The 20,158-nt window shown below is 41.8% G+C and overlaps 2 protein-coding genes and 1 long non-coding RNA gene across 3 annotated transcripts; 1 reads left to right on the top strand and 2 right to left on the bottom strand.

Annotated features, from left to right (window-relative positions):
* Positions 1–2,412: 2,412 nt before the first annotated feature.
* mcrip1 (MAPK regulated corepressor interacting protein 1) lies at positions 2,413–8,700 on the bottom strand. The gene is made up of 5 exons (XM_083779623.1): positions 8,593–8,700; positions 4,935–5,017; positions 4,371–4,489; positions 3,900–4,004; positions 2,413–3,292 (listed from the first exon to the last, which is right to left on the bottom strand). Exons 2-5 carry the CDS (start codon positions 4,940–4,942, stop codon positions 3,228–3,230), a joined length of 297 nt encoding a protein of 98 aa, XP_083635749.1. The 5' UTR covers positions 4,943–5,017; positions 8,593–8,700; the 3' UTR covers positions 2,413–3,227.
* On the top strand, positions 3,545–8,768 carry LOC310869047. Its single transcript, XR_014570123.1, has 4 exons — positions 3,545–3,603; positions 4,059–4,126; positions 5,193–5,261; positions 8,633–8,768. It is a non-coding gene; the product is annotated as an uncharacterized lncRNA (long non-coding RNA).
* A 2,188-nt stretch (positions 8,769–10,956) lies between these two features.
* On the bottom strand, positions 10,957–15,560 carry ppp1r27a (protein phosphatase 1, regulatory subunit 27a). The gene is made up of 3 exons (XM_083779368.1): positions 14,668–15,560; positions 14,244–14,394; positions 10,957–12,204 (listed from the first exon to the last, which is right to left on the bottom strand). The coding sequence occupies exons 1-3, from the start codon at positions 15,173–15,175 to the stop codon at positions 12,081–12,083; spliced, it is 783 nt and encodes a 260-aa protein (XP_083635494.1). The 5' UTR covers positions 15,176–15,560; the 3' UTR covers positions 10,957–12,080.
* Between the last annotated feature and the right edge of the window lie 4,598 nt (positions 15,561–20,158).

The raw sequence follows: 20,158 nt of genomic DNA, 5'->3' as shown, positions 1-20,158 counted from the left end.
CAATCAATATCACTTGGGTAATTTTCCCAGACTTTCTACTGAGACTCCACTACATTTCAAAGACAAATGTACTTTTGACTCCACTACATTTCTAGGAAGAGAAATGCTACATAATGAACTACTTAAGTCCTATTTCAAACTGAAAATATCCGCTTTACATCCGTATAGGCACAGAACACCTTAAAAACTGTTTTCACATGCCATGTAAAATGATGTAATAAGCCACACTAAAAGCAAACATATTCTGATCTGATCTAAAATCGGCAAGGTTCCCATGTTGAGACATTTTTCTTTTGCCTTTATTTATCTTGTATGTTTTCTTGCACCTGTTTAACTAAGCTTTTAATCTATTTTACATACACTTGCTTAAACCACCAGCTTAGTGGCCAGCTTGTTCTGTCGGGCATGTCCAAAATATTAACTTTTCAGGGAAATAAAACTAAAACAAACCAATCAATTCCCCTACATGTAACCTGAGTTTTCTTGCAGATAATGTTGCATACAATCAACTTGAATCTTCCAAGCAATCTTATTGACCTTTTACCTTGTAGCACTTTTATAGCGGCATAAAGCTGAGTCATATGATTTATTTCAGTCCCATGAATTCCGCAGTGAAGTTGTTTTGGGGGATTTATACATACATATTTGGAGTCTCAAGTGGCTGCATGGGTCATTTCTGCACAATCACACATAACTTTCACATCCCTCTTGGCAAGATGTCTTATTTTATCTTCATGGTAATCTTCCAAGGCTCTGGCTCAGGTATGTCTGTCCTTATGTTGGAAAATATAAGAATCTCTGTTCATGGTGTGACCATGAATAAACTTTAAATTCTTACAACCCTGACCCCTTTCCTATCTGTCTCTTTTTCTGTTAGTTTAACTTTAATTCTTTCTTAGGCTTATTTATTTTGTTTTCTGTCTCACTTTTTCTAATACTGTCGATTTCATTTTTAATTTCATGCTTAGGCCTATATCATTCAGCAGTTAACTTTATATTTAACATATTGGATATATTTTGATGCCAATACGTAAAGTAAAACTAATTGAGAAGTGAGAATAAGAAATAAAACTCTGAACATAGCAAGCAGTCTGGATCCCAGGGGGCTAGTAACTACAATTTTGAGGTCTTCTTTTTTTGTACTTTACTGGAGTATTTCCTATTTGTACTTTTACTCCACTACATGTCAGAGGCAAATATTGTACATTTACTCAACTAAATTTTATTTGAATAAGTAGATTTTGAAATAAACACTTAATCTACAAACTCACAGCGAGTTGCATCTTGTGAGGTTGTAGATCTATTAACAGATTATTTTGTATACACATTGAATTTGTGAGTACTTATTTTGATGTACCAGACTATTACTATTAATTACTGTAACTGAGTAATAAGTATGTACATTTACTTTTACCCGGGAGCAGTATGGGTTGGCGCCCCAGCCTGTGTCTTCCGTGAGGAAGAAGCCCAACAAACCCACAGTGAGGCCTTTAGGAGGGCCATTCAAGCCTCAAGAGGAGCCTGCGGCACCACCAAGGGCAAGGTGGAGCCTGCGGAACCGTTGCGGCTTGAGAATCCACCATTCCTGAATAAAGTGCCTGGTGCTGGGAGTCTGGTGCAACGCACAGGGCCTGACCTGGTGAGAGCAGGAGTGGACCTGGTGAGACGTACTGTAGGAGGGGCCCGGACAGGAGTCAACCCACAGAGCCTAGTCCTTCCATGCACCAGAATGGTACCTCCCAGTCCCGGCAGAGGGGACCATTGTGTGGCCCTGGTTTTTCCCTAATGGGACTTATCGAGGGTAGATACTGGGACGTAAGTCGGGACTTGATCACGCCGGCTGGGTCACCTGAGTGAGGGGTATGATGTTGGGAGACCCGAAACCCTGATGACCTTGGGATACATCACTGAGGATACGTCCCAGGTGCATCCATTTATGTATGTATTTTGTTAAATATTAAGTACAATTTTGAAGTATTTTTACTGCACTAGAGTAATACTAGGTCGAAACGACCCCACCAGTACAGTATAGTATTTGAGAAATAGACACAAGGCATAATTTTAGTGGTTATGTTCCTGTGTGCCAGCATGAAGTTAAGTGTATAGTTGTCCATGCTTGCATAGAGGAACACTAATGAACAGACCACAACAGACCCAAAATAGACCTCACAGCAGACATTTTGACTTGCCATAGAAGAGTTTATTACCTAAAGCTATGTTTAATCTGACAAAATGTCAAAATGGCTGCAGTGAATGGCTTATTTAAACAAATTAAAATTTGGTTCAATAATGGTCTTTGGAAAATGTTATTTCTTTTTTCATGTGCATAATTGAGATGTTAGATGGTGATAATAAAAATCATGTGCAGTACATACAGCATTCCATTTGGTGTCTATTCAACATCAAAGCAAGTATTGTAAAAGTCTTTTATTAGATTTTTTTATTTCAAGGCTGGGAAGTCAACCGAGGGGAAGATCTCTACTTTAAGTCCTTAAGAGAGAGGGCAATTTATATTAAAAATATTGGCATTCTACATTGTATTTGGCTTCCACCAACACTCAACCTTATGCCTAATATTATACTCTGTCGTACGACGGTGATGCAACGTGTTGTTAGCTTGAAGATCTGTTTTTGTCAGCAAGTGACACTGTCATGTGATGGAGTATAAACTGAGCTTTACAGTCTGTCTATGGCCATTCCAACACTTCTACAATTTATCTATCAAACTATCTTCCAAAAAAAAAAAAAAAAAGAGTCAGCCCTTCAGAATTTGCCTCCAAGGTCAAATTAGTAGATTTTTTAAAGAACCTGGTGTTTCTATTTAAGACTGCAGTCTTTCTGTTTCCTGTGCAGTGTTTGTGAACAGTTTGTGCCTCGGTTTCAGGATGAAAGTATGTGTCAGTCCCGTTCACATAAAAACAGAATGCATATGAACAATTTGAGTTTAAAAAACAAATTTGATCCAAGAGGGGGGGGAGAACTTCCGTTTTTGAAATCCCAGTCCTCTTGCGTTGCTTGGTATTGGTATGGATAAAGATAGAGATAAAGAGAGGGGGAGAGAGAGAGAGAGAGAGAAGCAGAGACAGAAACAGGCAGGTGTATGGTCCAGAGTTTAGAGAAGGGATCAGCTGTCTGAGCTACACTGGCCAAGAGGGCTGATAGGGAAAAGTTCCAGAGGATTGCAGGCGGAGGGAAGAAAAACATGTGCTAGACCATCACAGGAAAGACTAGGACTTCTTGGCATCCTGTGTGTTGCGTTTCTTGAGGTCACTTAGGTCCACTGGTGTGAAAGCTGCAAGAACAGACAGAGAGTTAAGACAGTGTTATTGTATTGGGTTTGATCATTGCTAGTCGGAATCACACGTCAATATGTCTCTAGGTTTTTCCAAAGAAAAAGTCTCACTTTAGCTGGGCTGTAACAGAAATCCACAGTTGCTACGTGGTTGGTCTATTCATGGCTGTCTCTCTAACCACTTAGAAACTCAGAAATGTTATATTTATACCTAATGGAGTGGTTATCATGAGACTAGATCACTGCTAAGCCTGTGTTCAGACAGCTACCAACTTGTCAGTCGCTGAACTTGGTGACACGTCGAAGGCAGGGTAAGCTGTTTCAAGTCATTGCAGATTAAGGTTTCTCAGAGTCAGACTTAATGAGCAGACTTTATGGTGGTCAGATTACATACAGTCAAATAAAGTCAAACATGCTATTTGCTCTATTTCGTCAGCCAACAAGACGGTGGGCTAAAAAAGTCAGTGCTCATGAGCCCGTTACACTGAAGGATAATTACCGCTGACTGTTGACCATGACCAGTTGCCGATCTGCTATATCGGGTTTAAAATCGGGGGATTTCTGGTCAAGTGAAGTGAGACATAAGTTGTAACTGTCATGCACTTACAATGTAGGTTAGGATTTGGGTTCTTTTCAACATATTCCTGGGGTCCACGGTCATTGCGTTCACTGTTTTGTGTTGATCTCATGTCTCGGAGAACACACTGCCAAGCTGTGAAGGAGGACAACAGAGACAACATTAAATCTGCTTTTCATCCCCTTTCAGGAGTCTCATCCGACATCCTGTGCTGAGAATCGTGTGTGGCCAAAATGCTGAATGTATTGGTAAAAAAGGTATGCTAGTGATATTTGCTTTCTTACAGGCAAGAGGTCTTATAGACAATTTTATTTGTGTCGCATGTTTCATCAATGGAGTTTACACCATCTCTCACACTCAATAAAACTAAAATAAAGTGTATTTACACTGAAATCTATAAAAAAAACAGAAAAGAAACCAGCTAATATTGTATGAAGAAAAGACAAAGTAAAATGACGGCTTGGTTAAACCTATGCCAGCAGTATCTGAGGTTTCACTTACTATCATGGATAAAGCGCACATTCTCTTCATGTGCAGGAGTGAAGAGCTCCCCACTGTTAGTAGGGGACCGGGGACTGGAAGTCCGTTTATAACTGTTCACCATCCTGGGAGCAGATGAGCTTTACAAACATGAGAACAACAGAGATTAAAGCTCCAAATGCTTGATTTTCATTTACTTAATTATGTGGACAAAATAATACATTGCCATTTTGAAAAAAATAAAAAATAAAAATGCCTCAATAGTCAAATGTGCACAGCAGTAGTCATTTAAACCACAAAGGCCGCTTCTCCAGCACTACAACAACTGCTCCTCTTTATTTGAGTAGAACTAGACAATTAGTCATTGGTGATACATTATTTATGTGTTTACAGAAGCTAAACGTGAAATCCAATCCAATAATTGATATCATTATTAGTCCGATTTGGAAAAGTAAAATAACGTATTAGTGCTTGTTAAATGCAGGATGATACTAAGTACTTAAATCTCTAATCTAAAGTAACATAACATAACACCACAATATTGTGACACCATTACGTATAGCCTGTATGTAACTGTCCTCAGACCTGGTCATTCTGTTTGCAGTCTGCACTTGCTCTTTGCTCCTCTGTGGCGAATGGATACTGGACAGGAAGTTTCCAAAGGTTTTCTGTTGGATAAGAAGGATAATAGAAAATTTAAAGTTAAAGTATGATTATTAGACTAAACATCAACACCACCAACTTAGTACAGTTGTTTAGCTAGTAGTTTTAATGCTGGGGTCCAGGGACCAGCAGGTGTCAATGAGTACTGCAGGTAAATAATTTCCGTATGGTATTTCCTAGTGAAACATCTCAGCGATGGGGCAGGATTGAACTGCACTGGAGCTTTGAAAATCCAGACGCAATTCAGAGGTAAACGTCTTGTATCTGGTTATGATGAGCTCTGATTTCGGCCATCGACAAGTACGATGACCCACCTGACACGTAGATGTCACGTTGGCAGTGATTAATCAAGTATTCAGAAACTTATTTTTTTGTATAAGTGTGACATTGAAGGGAAAACTTACATCATATGTAAACAAGCAAATCAGCTAACCAATCACATGTTGGTGGGAGCACTTGGCCAATAAGGGACCAGACCACCTTATGTAGCAATGTCAAATGTCCGCTAACTAACATAAATTGATGTACGATGACAAGAGTGCCCCTCATTTCACACGGGTGCGATTGTTTTACTTTCAAAACAGATTGCAAGTGGCGCAGCCATGTCATTCAAGATACAGTACCACCCTGGTGTCTAGCATAATGCATCTTAGCTGTGTGTGTATTTCTGATAGACAGGTGCATATCATCATGATATTGGTTAGTCCCTTTCGGCACCCTCTGTTAGCTTTTCTGAATTTTGGACGCGCTACCCTAGGGTCCCTGACATCCCTCCATGGGATGCAGATTTACATACCCTCTGTTCATGGAGAGCGGCGGCGCCGCTTGAGTGTTGGTGAGATGTTTCAAAGATGCATAACACAGCTATAGGAGACAACGGAAACGTGTACGAAACCGCAGATGCCTTTTTTTTTGTTTTTTGCTTCGCTGAACTTCGCTGAACTCTCCTCTCTCTTCCTTGACTTCCTTGTTCCTCTGATTGGCCGACCGCGTGCATGCAGGATGTTTATAACATAGACATATAAAGGTAGACGCCCCTTTCGGCTCTGGAGCGTATGTGCTCCTCAAGGGAAGGCAAAAACTTCAAAAAAAGATTAAAAATACTTAACGTCATCATCGTTTAATGAGGTTTCGTACACGTTTCCGTTGTCTCCTATAGCTGTGTTATGCATCTTTGAAACGTCTCACCAACACTCAAGCGGCGCCACCGCTCTCCGTGAACAGAGGGTATGTAAATCTGCATCCCATGGATGGCGGAATAAGCTGTCAGGGACCTAGCCCTCCAAGCAGAACCCAATGGTACTGAAGTTTCTGACTTTTTGACGACACAGACCATGGGGTCCTGTTCCAGCAGTACCATGCCACCTGGTACGCGGACATACATAAAACATAAACAACGTGTTTACGGCCTGTCTGCGCTCTTTGACGACTTTTTTTCGTGTGAGGGCTTCTGAATCTGTGAAGTATAAGTACCTATACATGCCACTGCGAATATCTCCTGTGGCGCGGAAGCCGTTAAGTTTTTTTTATTTTTTATTTTTTTGACCGATTTGGTCGCTTTGATTCTTCTCTTCCTTCCTTGTTTATTGACACCTCATTGTACCGCCTATCTGGCTAGCTAGTGGCGCTATAGCTATGACAGAGCAGATCAGAGGCAGGGACGTAGCCGGCACAAGCCAACCGCACACCGGGAGGCGGTACAATAAACGGTAAACAAACAAGAAGAATCAAAGCGACCAAATCGGTCAAACATAGATTAAAAATACTTAACGGCTTCCGTGCCACAGGAGATATTCGCAGCGGGATGTATAGGTACTTATAGTTCACGAATTCAGAATAACTTAAACTAAAAAAGGCCGTCAAACGCCACAGATACGATCTTAGCGAGCATATTTATGTCCGCGTTCCAAAATTCCCATACGAAAATATAGTTATGAACAGCGACCCTACATAAAACTCATCAAAATTTCAGAAAAGCTTTATGGAGGGTTCCGAGAGGGGCTATCAGGGACCTAGCCCTCCAAGCAGAACCCAAATGCTACTGAAGTTTCTGACATTTGTTCGACCCAGTGCATTGGGTCCTGTTCCTCGTCGTCCATGCCACCTGATTAAAACATTTACTGGCTCATGTTTACATGTTAAAACGCCTCCCCGCGGTCTTTGACGATATTCTTCAGTATGAGGCTTTCTGAATATGTAAAGTATAAGTACACATACATACCTTTGCGAATATCTCCTGTGGCGCGGAAGCCGTTAAGTATTTTTAATATATGTTTGCCCGATTTGGAAGCTTGGATTCTTCTTGTTTATTGACACCTCATTGTACCGCCTATCTGGCTAGCTAGTGGCGCTATAGCTATGACACAGCAGATCAGAGGCAGGGACGTAGCCTCACAAGCCAACCGCACACCGGGAGGCGGTACAATAAACGGTAAACAAACAAGAAGAAATAAAGCGACCAAATCGGTCAAACAAAGATTAAAAATACTTAACGGCTTCCGTGCCACAGGAGATATTCGCACCGGGATGTATAGCTACTTAAAGTTACCGAATTCAGAATAACTCAAGGAAAATAATGGCGTCACATGCCGCGGGGCCTATTTTAGAGAGAATCTCCACATCCGCATTTAGGAATTTCCATACGAAAATACAGTAGCGAGCAGGGACCCAACGTAAAACTCAACAAAATATCAAAAAAGTTTTACGTAGGGTCCCGAAAGGGGCTATCAGGGACCCTAGGGTAGCGTCCAAAATTCAGAAAAGCTAACGAGGGTTCCGAAAAGGGCTAGATATTGGTTAACTTTAAATTGGTGGTAGTAGTAGTACCAGCTAATCTAAGAATGCATGGCGTTTTTGTTTGACAGGAGAATATATATATATTTTTTTTGCATCCATCTACTGTTAACTATGTACCCATTATGACCACCTCTAAAGGTGGAATGACCATACTTTCCCTTTCAGCTGGCCTTTAACTCTACCAATAACCACCAATATTAACCAAGGGTCGAAGGGATGGTATAGACTATAGACAATATCATATTTAATCAATAGCAAAGGCAATGTTCCTTGGGGCAAAATCAAATCTTAGCCAATTGTGCGAGCATGACTTTAACATCGTTTAAAAATACCTGTTTAAAACAACACACCGCGTATGAGCAGTTGAACACCAACCCCGAACGCAAAGCTGCGAATCTAGAGGGCTTTGTTTACGTTTAGGCTAACATTAGCATTGTTAGCAGCAGGCAATCTAGCCAGACAACAATAATAACAAAACATAACTATGATCCTAGGATGGTCATTGACACTTAGTCTAAACCACAGAGAAATACCAGCTGATTTTGTGTGTGTGTTTTTTATGTGCTGACATCGCTATCCCACTGTAATATGGATTAATAGCCTGGCTAACACAACGTTAGCTAGATGCTAACAGACCATTGACGTGCGAGTACACTGATGTCTTATCGAGGCTAGCATCATTTATCTCTGATATGTACTAGAGGGAGGTGACTGGCCTTAAACGAACCATGCACTGCATTCATAATGTCAAACAGTGTTTACAATTATAAGCTAATGCGCAAACCTTTTCTTTGATGTGTTTTTCTTTTTCTTTCCTTATGCAGACAAAGGTGTGTACGCTGTACACGGGCTGTACCAAGGCCTGGCTAAAAAGTAAAACGTTGCCAATGCCAACCAATCATTTCCGGGCAGGCAAAAGAAACGGAAGTGAAAGAACTCTCCTCTCCTTTTGTTTGTTTGTTTATTAATTAATTCATCATACTTTTATTTTATTGTGTTGGGTACAGTTCAAGGAATGTACAGGTCAATTCAAAATTTGCTAAGAGGATACAATACAACCAGAAAAATCACTATTAAAGACTTTACACAAATGTTTGATTGATTGAAGCCGAATCTGGGTTATACATGCTGGTTTGTTGAACTCCCTCTGGTGTTGTGGGTATGAACTTCGTTGATGTACTAAACATCCAAGGCTCAGGCTGAGACCTGAGAGTGAGAAAATGACAGCCAGGAGAATGAGGCTGGTCGGTGTCCAATCTGTTAATAAATAAAAGTACTGGCCAGCTAGCCAGATTATGGAGAGTATGAAGATGGAGTGGAGACGCCCTGGAGGGCTCATCATGAATATAGCCATCAACATGCCAACTGACCCAGTAAGTATAAGGCCTGATGGAAATGCAGCTTAGTTCAGAGGAGTGAAGTTTAGTTGAATAGAGTTACAAAAGCTTTGTGTGACTTTGATGCAGTGAAGTGAAGAAAAACAACAACATTACAACAATTAAACAAAGCTGTGATGTGACCATCTCAGATTTAAGGATAGTGCCATGATTTCACCATGCCATGAAATCACGGCACTCCATCTTTAAGATGAGATGAAAAGAAAAACTTAACTAGTCTAAATCAACCCATTTCAACCAACTATAATGAGTAAAATATTCAATTATTTAAATGCAATGTGTTTGTTCAACTTGAGTTGGCTCCCACGTGTCAGTCTTCTCCCCACTAGTTGAGTGCCTGACTGACACAGTGCCCTGCCAGCTTCATCCTCTCTGACCTTGTCTAATAATCTAAAAGATTGTAGACCAGCTATTTTCACTTTTTGTTATGTGTTTAAAATGGGTTCACGACCCAAAAATGTTTGGGAAACAGACTATTTCTGTGGGCTTTGATTTTACCCTGGCACTCCCATATTTTCTATGACTCTGGGATGCCATCTAGAGGACATACACAGGACAGCTTTCTCATGCCTGAGCTCAGAAATTAGTAATTTTCATGGCCTACCTAAATCAACCCATTTCAACCAACTATAATGAGTAAACTATTAAATTATTTAAATACAATGTGGTTGTAGTTTTTCTGCATAATTATCCTAATGGTCATTGCCGGTGTGCAAGTTCAGATCAATTGCTCAACCCACTGAGGACAACCATTCGGAACAGACTGACTGACTGACTGATAGAAGTATAGACCGATTCCGTACCGGTTTCATGGTCGCAGCCTACGTATTTCCTGTAGGCGGACTCGACATAGCTGCGGGAGTAAAACCCTCACCAGACGCACCTCTTCCACTACAGTGAACGGCAGAGTGACTGATGTTAGTTTGCCTCAAACTTTACTCCTTTACCTGCTTTTTTACTAACACTAACATTACAAAGATGCCCAGAACATCGAGATGAACCTGTGTAGTTTATGGCTGCTCCAACAGTAGTGGCAACATAACAAATAAAATAAAACGGAATGTCTAATATCCACCGCGATGGCTGAGACCAGAGCCATTGAGTAATGGTTGAGACAAAGCAGTGAAGAATCCTGCAAGATACATAATTTCAGTCTTACCCAATACCCAATCTTTCTGTTTTATGAACACAAGGCTGCTGTATTTTATACCTCATACTAAGCATTTAAAGTATGAGGTATAAAGTACAGCAGCCTTGTGTTAATAAAACAGAAATATTTGGTATTGGGTAAGACTGGCGTTATGTATCTTTCACTGCTTTGTCTCAACCATTGCTCAATGGCTCTGGTCCCCGCCAACGCGGTGGATATTAGACATTCCGTTTTTATTTTATTTGTTATGTTGCCACTACTGTTGGAGCAGCCATAAACTACACAGGTTCATCTCGATGTTCTGTGCATCTTTGTAATGTTAGTGTTAGTAAAAAAGCAGGTAAAGGAGTAAAGTTTGAGGCAAACTAACATCAGTCACTCTGCCGTTCACTGTAGTGGAAGAGGTGCGCCTGGTGAGGGTTTTACCCCCGCAGCTACGTCGAGTCCGCCTACAGGAAATACGTAGGCTGCGACCATGAAACCGGTACGGAATCGGTCTATAGTTCGTAGTAAATCGGATAGGCAGTGTTGGGTTTAGGGGACGGGTCGGGCCCAATGCCTTTGCATGCCTCTGGGCTCTGGCACAAAGTAGGCATAGACGTTTCATATTGATAAAATATGTCTTTATTTATGAAAACATGTACAAAAATAATTCTCAAAGAAGCAATTATAAGACTTTTCATCGCAGATATCTCTTATAGTTGCAGCACACACCGTTTCTCATAAAGAACATAACAGCAATACCCAGGAGGGGAAATGGCAGCATGACAATACAAATGCATATAATTGTTATTGTATGATTGATTTCAGGCCTACCAATGAAGTAGCTATTTAGTTATTCCTCGCTCTGCCCAGCAGTGAGGCCGCTAACTCTTCAAGTATGACGTGTCAATCTACCTTCAATATGTATTCCGTTTGAACTATCATGTGAAAGGACTTGGTTTCAAAAGGCATCCTTAAAAACCTAGTGCTTGATTTGCAAGGTTGATATGTTAATATATGATACTGTACGTCCGATAAAATGCTTGAATTCAACAGTGCATGAGATAAATTCACAGAAAAAAATGTAAATATACAGTATATACATATTTATATATATATATTATATATCATGTTTTTACTTGATTACGTTCTTCATTTCTCATGGAATCAATATTAAGACCGGCACCACAGATTACAACATATTTATATCTGTCCCCTCTCCCCTGTTGTATTGGCAGATTGAGTTGAGGTGAAAATCAAACACTTTATGAACACATTGGCTGTAAAGTCATGTGAGGGGGAAGAAATAACAGCTTTAAATAAGTGAAGCTTCAGAAAGACAAAGGCATCTTTACAAAGCATAGCTCAAAAGTCATGGTTATGGTTACAAAACAAAGACAGAAGAAAGTAATTATTTGTATCACCCCCGATTAAAATAACAACAAAACAAAACAGTTATTTCTGGAGCAGAGGCGTGGTCCGAGCACTGGCTATCTTTCCCACCTCAGTAATTAATACCATCCTCAGTATTAATTCAACTCTGAGAGGGTAAAACCAAATGGTCCATTTTGGTTACATTTGCACCCTCTCAGAGTTACAGAGTACAAACTGATACATTAAAAGTGAGGATTTCACTGTGGACGGCACTGTATGGTGCACAACATATTGTATGTTTAGCAGTCTCAAATGGCAGTTCAGTTCACCCTGTGCATTCTTTCACACTGAGCTCTCACAGGTGTGTGCTCAGGCACAGATGCCGGTCTCAAATAGTTTGGCCAGATCTTTGCATTCTGGGTCAATGAGGTCTCCTGGTTTCTCCCCACCCTCATTCTCTGCCTCTGTACTGGCTCCCCTGGCAAGCAGGTATCTATGTGGGGAATACAAATAGAAAGATATTGTTAAAATACATACAACACAAAAAAAAGAATAGTCCCTCTCATACACATGTTTGTACTGTAATGATGAGTGAAAATAAACTATGCTCCTCATTTAGCTGGCAAAATAAAATCACTGAAGAATGTCATAGTTTGTCAATCATATGGCACAACTCAATGTACAATGTAGAGGCTACATTGATTTTGACTTGCAACAAAGCATGCAATGTAAGAGTATAAGTAGCCTTGGGAACCAGCTGTTCCCAAGCCATGCGGCTTGATGTACAAGTACATCACCCAGCCATGATGTTCAAGTACTCCCCCTGGACATGATGTTAGTATATCGCCAGGATTTACCCCCAATCTAACCCTTGGCCCATTCATACTCCAGTTTTAGGTGATAAGATGACCACCGAAAACTACAACAACATGACGTCACGCCGCAGTGGTAAGCGACTCAACATTCGCCCAAACACATCTCTGTTTTTACTAAAACTACAACATGACGTCACTGAGCCGCGGTGGTAAGCGACTCAACACTCACCCAAACACATTTCTCTGTTTTGACTAAAACTACAACATGACGTCACGCCGCGGTGGTAAGAGACTCAACGCTCACCCAAAGACATCTCTCTGTTTTTACTAAAACTACAACATGACGTCACACCGCGGTGGTAACTCAACACTCACCCAAACACATCTCTGTTTTTACTAAGGTCACCTAAAACTGGAGTATGAATAGGCCTTGAGTCTATAGGCCAAGCATAGAGGCATTGATTGGGTCCCATTATTCTAGTGGTATATGACCCAGTCCGGGGAATTGAACCCAGACCTCCCAATATCAGGACCAACACTAACCACAATGCCACTGAGGTGTTTATACCTAGACATGTAACTGCATTTCATGAGTTTGACCACTCATATCATATGAGCTTTACAATGTACTTCACATACACTGATGCAACCTGCTCATCGGGAGCATAGTGGTTCAGTGTCTTGCTTAAGGACACTATGACAGTATGACACTCAGCCAGGAGAGCTGGGGATCAAACCAATAAGCTCCATCTCCCAAGCCATTGTATGTAGCTCTACAAATATGTCTGTACGCTGTACATGTGGCAAAGTGTTACAATGAGCATATTCATACTGCATGTTGATAAATTGCAAATCAACTACACTATTGAAAATGGCATAAATGTCAAATTAAATATGCTGACTGAATATCTGATATTATATTAGATCCTATTATCTCATATACTACAACTTCTATGAAATGCCTTTGTCCTTTGTACATATTCATGAAACCATTTGTTACATTTTAAAATGTAACCGTTTATGTTTAGAGTCAAAGTGGCAGCAGGTGATCCAGTCAGACTTAAATTATATTTGTGCTGTCTGAAATAGTACTAGGCTAGTAGCTTGTCTGATGATATATTTGTACTGTGTACTGTGAAGATAATATAATTTATAATATTATAGTGTCCTGGTTTGAATTGCTCAGTTATTTTAGTTTTTAATGTTTTTGTTGTGGCTTTCGCCTTTATTTGATATTTTTTATAGAGGGACAGACAATAGGCTGACAGGAAATTGGGGAGAGAGATGGGGGAGTGACATGCAGTAAGGGCCGTCGGGATCAGGAGTCGAACCCGCGGCACACTGCCAGTATCAGGTTGATACTTGATATCTGTGACCTACATGTTGGAGATCTTACTTACTTACTTACTTACTTACTTACTTACTAATTACAATATAGTCACTTTTGGCGAGTGACACCTTCACGTGACAAAGTAGGCAATTATACTTAAGTGCATGTAATATACAGAGCAAGCATATTCAGTTGTAAGTAGATAAAGTAAAGTTGTTGATTAGTTGTTCAAACTATAATTCACCAATGTACCGTCAATGTGTGCTGCATCTTTCGTTCACGTAATGTAAACTACATTCCAATGAGAAGGACAGCACTCACACAAGCACGCCTTTAGATTTCATTAATGGCACAGGCAGAGCGGGCTGAATTGAAAAAGTAGCTGACCTAGCAATGTCTGGATAGCCATCGCTGCAGGCCATGTGAAGAGGAGTCCAGCCGTCCTCATCTTTCTGGTGAACATCTGCTCCGTATCTTATCAGCAATTTGACCACCTCCAGGTTGCCTGTCAGCACAGCCTCGTGGAGTGCTGCCATACCTAGTGCGTGCACACACACACACACACACACACACACACACACACACACACACACACACACACACACACACACACACACACACACACACACACACACACACACACACACACACACACACACACACACACACACACACACACACACACACACACACACACACCTTGTTAGGCCTATGATAGTTTCATGTCTTTTCTGTGTTTCTTCCATTCCTGAGTGGTCAAACATTGCTTTGAAAAGGTTGGTGGGCCTTGAAGACAACAGATTGAACTCACCTGAATGGAAGACCGTATCCACACGAACCTTCCTCGCCCTCATGAACCGTCCAATCTGCTCTGTGTCTCCACGCCTGACAATGTCCTGGAAGATGATCTCATTGGAGAAGTGCACGGCTCGCTTTGGAGGCGCTTGAACGGGTACTATGATAGGCGCTATTACAGGTGCACGAGTCTCCTTCGCACCTGATTGTCGCGTCGAACTGTATCGCGATCCTTTGCTGTATGAGGGGATGTACGACGTCGATGTGGACTTGTATGGAGCCGTGTAATGTGATGATGATGATGATGATGATACTGATGATGATGGGCTGTGGTATGATGGGGTATAGCTTGTCGGGGAGTACTTTGCTACGGGGGAGTACTTTGCTACGGAGGAGTACGTGGATGAGTAGTTGGTTGGTGTGTAGTGCGTACTAGGAGTGTACTGGCTAGGGGTGTAGTGTGTCGGCGTGTACTGTGAAGCTCGGGTGTACGCCGACGCCGGTACATGGTAGCTGTACTTCATCCCTGTTGTGGAAGCCACAATGCCTCCCCCTGTATGCTGTCAGCCCAGGAGGAGGGACGGGACAAATCCACACGCCAAAATCCAGCCAAAGAAACAAATATCCTTTATTTCCCGTGGCCTTCTACACACTCTTGGAGTATTTTCTTCACTGAATTCTCTCTTATCCTTTTGGTTCCCAACTTGAGTAGCTCCTGTGACAGCCTCTTCAGTAGACGGTGCAAACTTTCCAAAAGCCTTGCCTCCACTTCACTCTGTGTATCATAATCCCTTTTTATCACATATTATTATTTTGTATTCCGATCCTTCGACTTGTATCTCTTGTGTTGTTTCTTCCGTCTACATTTGAAACTGCATTTGCACACAGTCACTTTGCCTTGACACACGGTTCAGTAGTTGTCTGAGGGGGCCGTTCAGAGAGGGTCCCTATATATCCTCTGGTGGGCTATTTTAGGGCCAAATATCGAGTGACTTGAGCTTAGAAATGAGTGGCCCCTGTCCAGCCCCTCCCACGTTATGCTCACATGCTCATTTGTTTCCCTCCCACCCCCATGGCCCATAAAACCTATTGACAATCATAAGCAGAGGAATTGACCCAAACACATACAGTAGGCTACTGTATGAGCATTGCTTAAGTTGTCTAATAATGCCACATATATATAGACATAGAAACATCGAATCAATATTAAATACCCTTGACATCTGAGTGAAATAAAAGGATTTCAGTGCTTAAGTTCAAATGATTGTTTGTCCAAGGCTTGAATGGATCCGAGGCATTTCCTAATTGTGGAGCGTGATAGGGAACAGCATGGGTCATAGTGTGTGTGTGAGAGTCACATGTTTCTGAACGATTGATCTATAAATAAACTTCAGTATGACATCAGTAGGAGCTCTTTAGTTTTTAGAATATGCAGTTGATTTGTTGCCAAAAAAAATCTGCCTAATGATGATGTCACTGGTGGACGGATTTCTGAACTGCCCACAGCCTTCCAATGAGACACAGACTGAGTAGGAAAACATTGTGGTATTTTATCATGAACATTAGTTAGGACCAATTATAGGAAGAGAAGTTGAAAAGTGGTGAAGTGGTCCTTTAAGCCAGAGTGAACTCACATTTGATTTCCAGAAAACAGAGATGCAGTTCATTCACAACGTTTCTACATTCAGGCTAATGTTACTGCCATTTGTTTGTGGCGGTGAATCACTGTGTGCTTATGTCATTAATGTTGTTTTTTTGTGAGGTCTACATAGACATGGTCGTAATTCACATGGAAAATGTTCTGAACTTGCCCTTTACAACCCATATAGACAAATAGAGTCGAGCTATATAGAGGATGTTAAGTGTGGGAGTGTGATCTTTGCCAACTGTCATGTCAAAGGGCCATAAATTCAACTTCTAAATTTAACCATACTCTCTACACGGCATTAAAAAGTCACATGGTTTTGGTAATCAAATATCCAGCCCTTAAACAGGGATAATATTTTGTCATACACTGGGAGAATTTCACAGAAATGAACACTTAACAAAAAGAAAACTTGCATATTATTATTATTATTATTATTAGAACTGGATGTATCTAGGATCTTCAAGACTTTGCATGTGGACTTGGAGACATTTCACAGTAGCTTCCAGCATGGCCCTCATCCACTGGTTTTCTCTTACTAACACTCATAAAGATGCTGCTATGCCATGAGGGGAAACCCTGTGCAGGAAGTTCAGGAACCAGGCTTTATTTATCTCGCAGTGATGCTAATTCTTAATTGAGCCCTAACTCTGTATATTTGACCTATCTGCTTTTCAGTCAAACAAACTGATCAAGTCTGTTTCAAAATGCCAAGGTTTATGCTATCACTTGACAGCTTGCCTTTTCAGTAACTATACAAACATAAACAAGTTGTTAAAATGTCCTTCCTTTTGGAGCATGCATTTAATTAACCATATTGATCTGAATATTAGCACAACCCCAGTTGCCCAAGTTATGTCACATCTAAAGTGTAAATGATCAGTGAATTCCTGTTAGGGTCAGACTGATCCCAGCTGTTGCCGGTTCCTTCAGCACATGTATGTTGCACCACTATAGGCGTCTGTAGAGAGGCGGGAGCTCATGTCTAGACAAATTGAGGTGAGAGTAATTGAATGTTCGCGGCTCGAGGATGAGACCTTTTAAAGCAACTATCGAGTTCCACAGTCTCTTATATGCTGGGTGGGGGTGCGTGGGTGGTAGTGGCCCTTTGTGGTGGGCGATAATATCCCTTCGTAGTTTTCCCTCCTTCGTGTCCACAACAGCACCTCCTTGCATGTCCAGCAGAGACCAGTGGAAAATGTATGTTTGCCGCACGCCAATGTTACACTTGGATACGTGCCAGTAATGGCACGTATCTCACGCGTTCCATGTGCACACGCGTTGCGGCCTATACGCATAGCTGATGGCTTATGGCTATGTATAGGCGCAGCTTGCAACCCCCAACCTGCCCTTTAGGATGCATGTCACACGCTGTCAAAATGACCTAGAAGCCCCAGTGTGTTTAAATATTCAGGTGTTTGTGGAGAACAACATTATTGCCACAAGACCCTGACAGAAAGGACGCTTATCCAAAGTTTCATGTTTCACCGCTTAAGCCTTTGTCGTACAAGCTCACAGCGTGTCGACACATTGTGAGCTTGCAGATCTGCTATTTTTGGTGCATGACACCGACGTACAACAGAGCATAAATGAAGCATTAACAGAGTTATTTGCTCCTTGGTTCAGCTATAAACCCGTGTTGCTATGTGAGCTGACTAGTGGGTAAATATGGCCTCAAAGTATGTCTTACTGGAAAGGAGCTTATGTAGGTTTTAATAAACACTTAACACACCACTATGTGTTTGGGCTCATGTGGTAGAAAGTAATCCAGGTGGTCATCCTCAAGGCATCCTCAACAGGAGAAGAAAAGCTATACTTAATTCATACTTTATTTCATGACCCAGTTGCTCAACATAAATGTATGATTTATGATGTTGTCGATGTGTCAACCACATCATCTCAATGTGACAGACAGAGGGTCTGTTCCATTCAAGACCTGTATTGCATGGCTGTCTTCATCTCTGCCCTCTGTTTCCTGCCTCTCTACTATCCAATTGAAATAATGCAAAACAACAAAACTAACAAACTGGTCACGACAACCTTTTCAGTTTCACATGCAACATGACATATTTCAGCCATATATGGCCTGATAGTCGATAACGGCCCAACATGAACCCAAAGCAAAAGATGGTCCTGTTATCAACAACATGTCACTGGAGCTTATCCGTAGGCTGTTTACAAACCACACAGCTACGGATTGCTTAACTCTCTTGTTGACTGACTCATGTGATTATGTGAGACATGTTAGTGGTTTCATGTCCTAAAAATAAGTTGCATCAAATGCGGTTTTGTTTTGTTTTATTTTCATCGCTTATTTTCATCGCTAAAACAGTTCAATGCGTACGCCACTCACAGGATAGTGAGTTGGCCGCATAATCTTAATGTCTCATGGTTCAATTCTGTCTGAGATGTGATACATGTCCTTAGCTCCCTGGTGGTGATGTCATACACCCCTCCCCCTTCTCTCTAGCTCTGTCTGTCTGACATCACGCAGAACAGAAACCGTTTCCTTAAGAACGCCATCGTCATAAGTACTGTTATGGCAGGCATTTCCATTTAAATGTGAAGTTATAATGTTGTCCTTTCTAAAGGTCAGTGTAAATGGTAAATGGTGCATTCATATAGCGCATTTATGCAAAGTGCTTTACATAGATTGTGCATTACATTCACCTATTCACACACTGACGATGACGGCGGGGTTCAGTGTCTTGCTCAAGGACACGTTGACACTAACTCTGGGGGAGCCCGGGATCGAACTGGGAAGGAACCTCATGGTCCCCATCCGACTGCTCTACCAGCCACTCTACCCCTGATCCACTGCCGCCCCAGTAAATGTGATATGTCAACCACTTTGGGAGTTACACACTCTGCGGTGTGCAGACTTTATTTCCCTTCCCAGTTCCTTTGACTGACACATTTTTCTCCTTCAGTTCACATACATATAGTTCCGCAGCTCAACCTGGATTTATAAAGAGGGCTCGGCACACCTTCTGCCAAACCGGCACATTGTATTATACAAAAACGCTGCTGCTTCTGTCCCACCCCTCTGCGCGTGGCTTTGTGAGCCTCTTCCCAGAAAGTGCTCCGAACCGAGACCCCCGTGGGGGACTTTCCTGGGGTGATTGCCAGGCAGCATACTCTTTTTTCTTTTTTTTTTTTTCTTTTTTTGCGGCTTACGCCTTTTATTGATTTTTTAAGGGATAGAAAGTAGGCTGACAGGAAACGGGAGAGAGATGGGGGGATGACATGCGGTAAGGGCCGTGTCGGGTCCGGGAGTCGAACCCGCGGCACACCGCGACTGGATCACCAGTCCGGTGCCCAGACCGTTACGCTACGGCCTGGGCCAGGCAGCATACTCTTAATACAAGAACACACCTCGACTACTGGACAATAAACACCGCAGACCTGCTAGTCCCTCTGTGTGGATCTCACCAAGAGCCCAGTGGGAGATACACGCTCGGGCCGAGGATGATCCGGTGACAGCACGCGTATACCGGGCTAAAAGGAAGAGAGGCCTAGAGCCAGAATCTAAATCAGGAGCTTGTAATCCTCAGTGGGTTGTAGAGAGAGAGAGGTATAGAGGGAGATGGAGAGAGAGACACTATGATGCCAGCTGCGGTCACCAGCATCAGTAGTGTTGGGCTGAAGTGACAGTGGAGTGCAGGAGGTCAAGTAGCCCTGTAGAGACGCATCCATGTAGGGACACTAATGATGAGATGACATCAGAGCAGGACGTTCCGCTGCTCTGACCCACAGCTATTGACCCATGCTTGTTGTGACCCAAGCCAATGTAGGCCTACTATTTAACCAATTAAGCCCTCTACACAGTATATACAGTACTAGACAAGCTCATGTGGTGACA

This window comes from Protomyctophum parallelum (assembly GCF_964188405.1).
Source record: "Protomyctophum parallelum genome assembly, chromosome: 13".
Taxonomy (NCBI): domain Eukaryota; kingdom Metazoa; phylum Chordata; class Actinopteri; order Myctophiformes; family Myctophidae; genus Protomyctophum; species Protomyctophum parallelum.
Note: the sequence above shows the minus strand (reverse complement) of the source record. Positions and strands in the feature narration are given on the sequence as shown.

Bases quoted from the DNA above. Each gene is read 5' to 3' on its own strand.
- mcrip1 (XM_083779623.1), bottom strand. The intron at 4,005-4,370 runs GTAAGTGAAACC...CCTCCTTCACAG, and splicing joins TGTGCGCTTTATCCATGATA to CTTGGCAGTGTGTTCTCCGA. The intron at 3,293-3,899 runs GTAAGTGCATGA...CTGTTCTTGCAG, and splicing joins CCCAAATCCTAACCTACATT to CTTTCACACCAGTGGACCTA.
- ppp1r27a (XM_083779368.1), bottom strand. From the start codon at position 15,175: ATGAAGTACAGCTACCATGTACCGGCGTCGGCGTACACCCGAGCTTCA. The intron at 14,395-14,667 runs GTGAGTTCAATC...TGCACGCACTAG, and splicing joins GGATACGGTCTTCCATTCAG to GTATGGCAGCACTCCACGAG. The intron at 12,205-14,243 runs GTCAGCTACTTT...TTCCCCACATAG, and splicing joins GGCTATCCAGACATTGCTAG to ATACCTGCTTGCCAGGGGAG.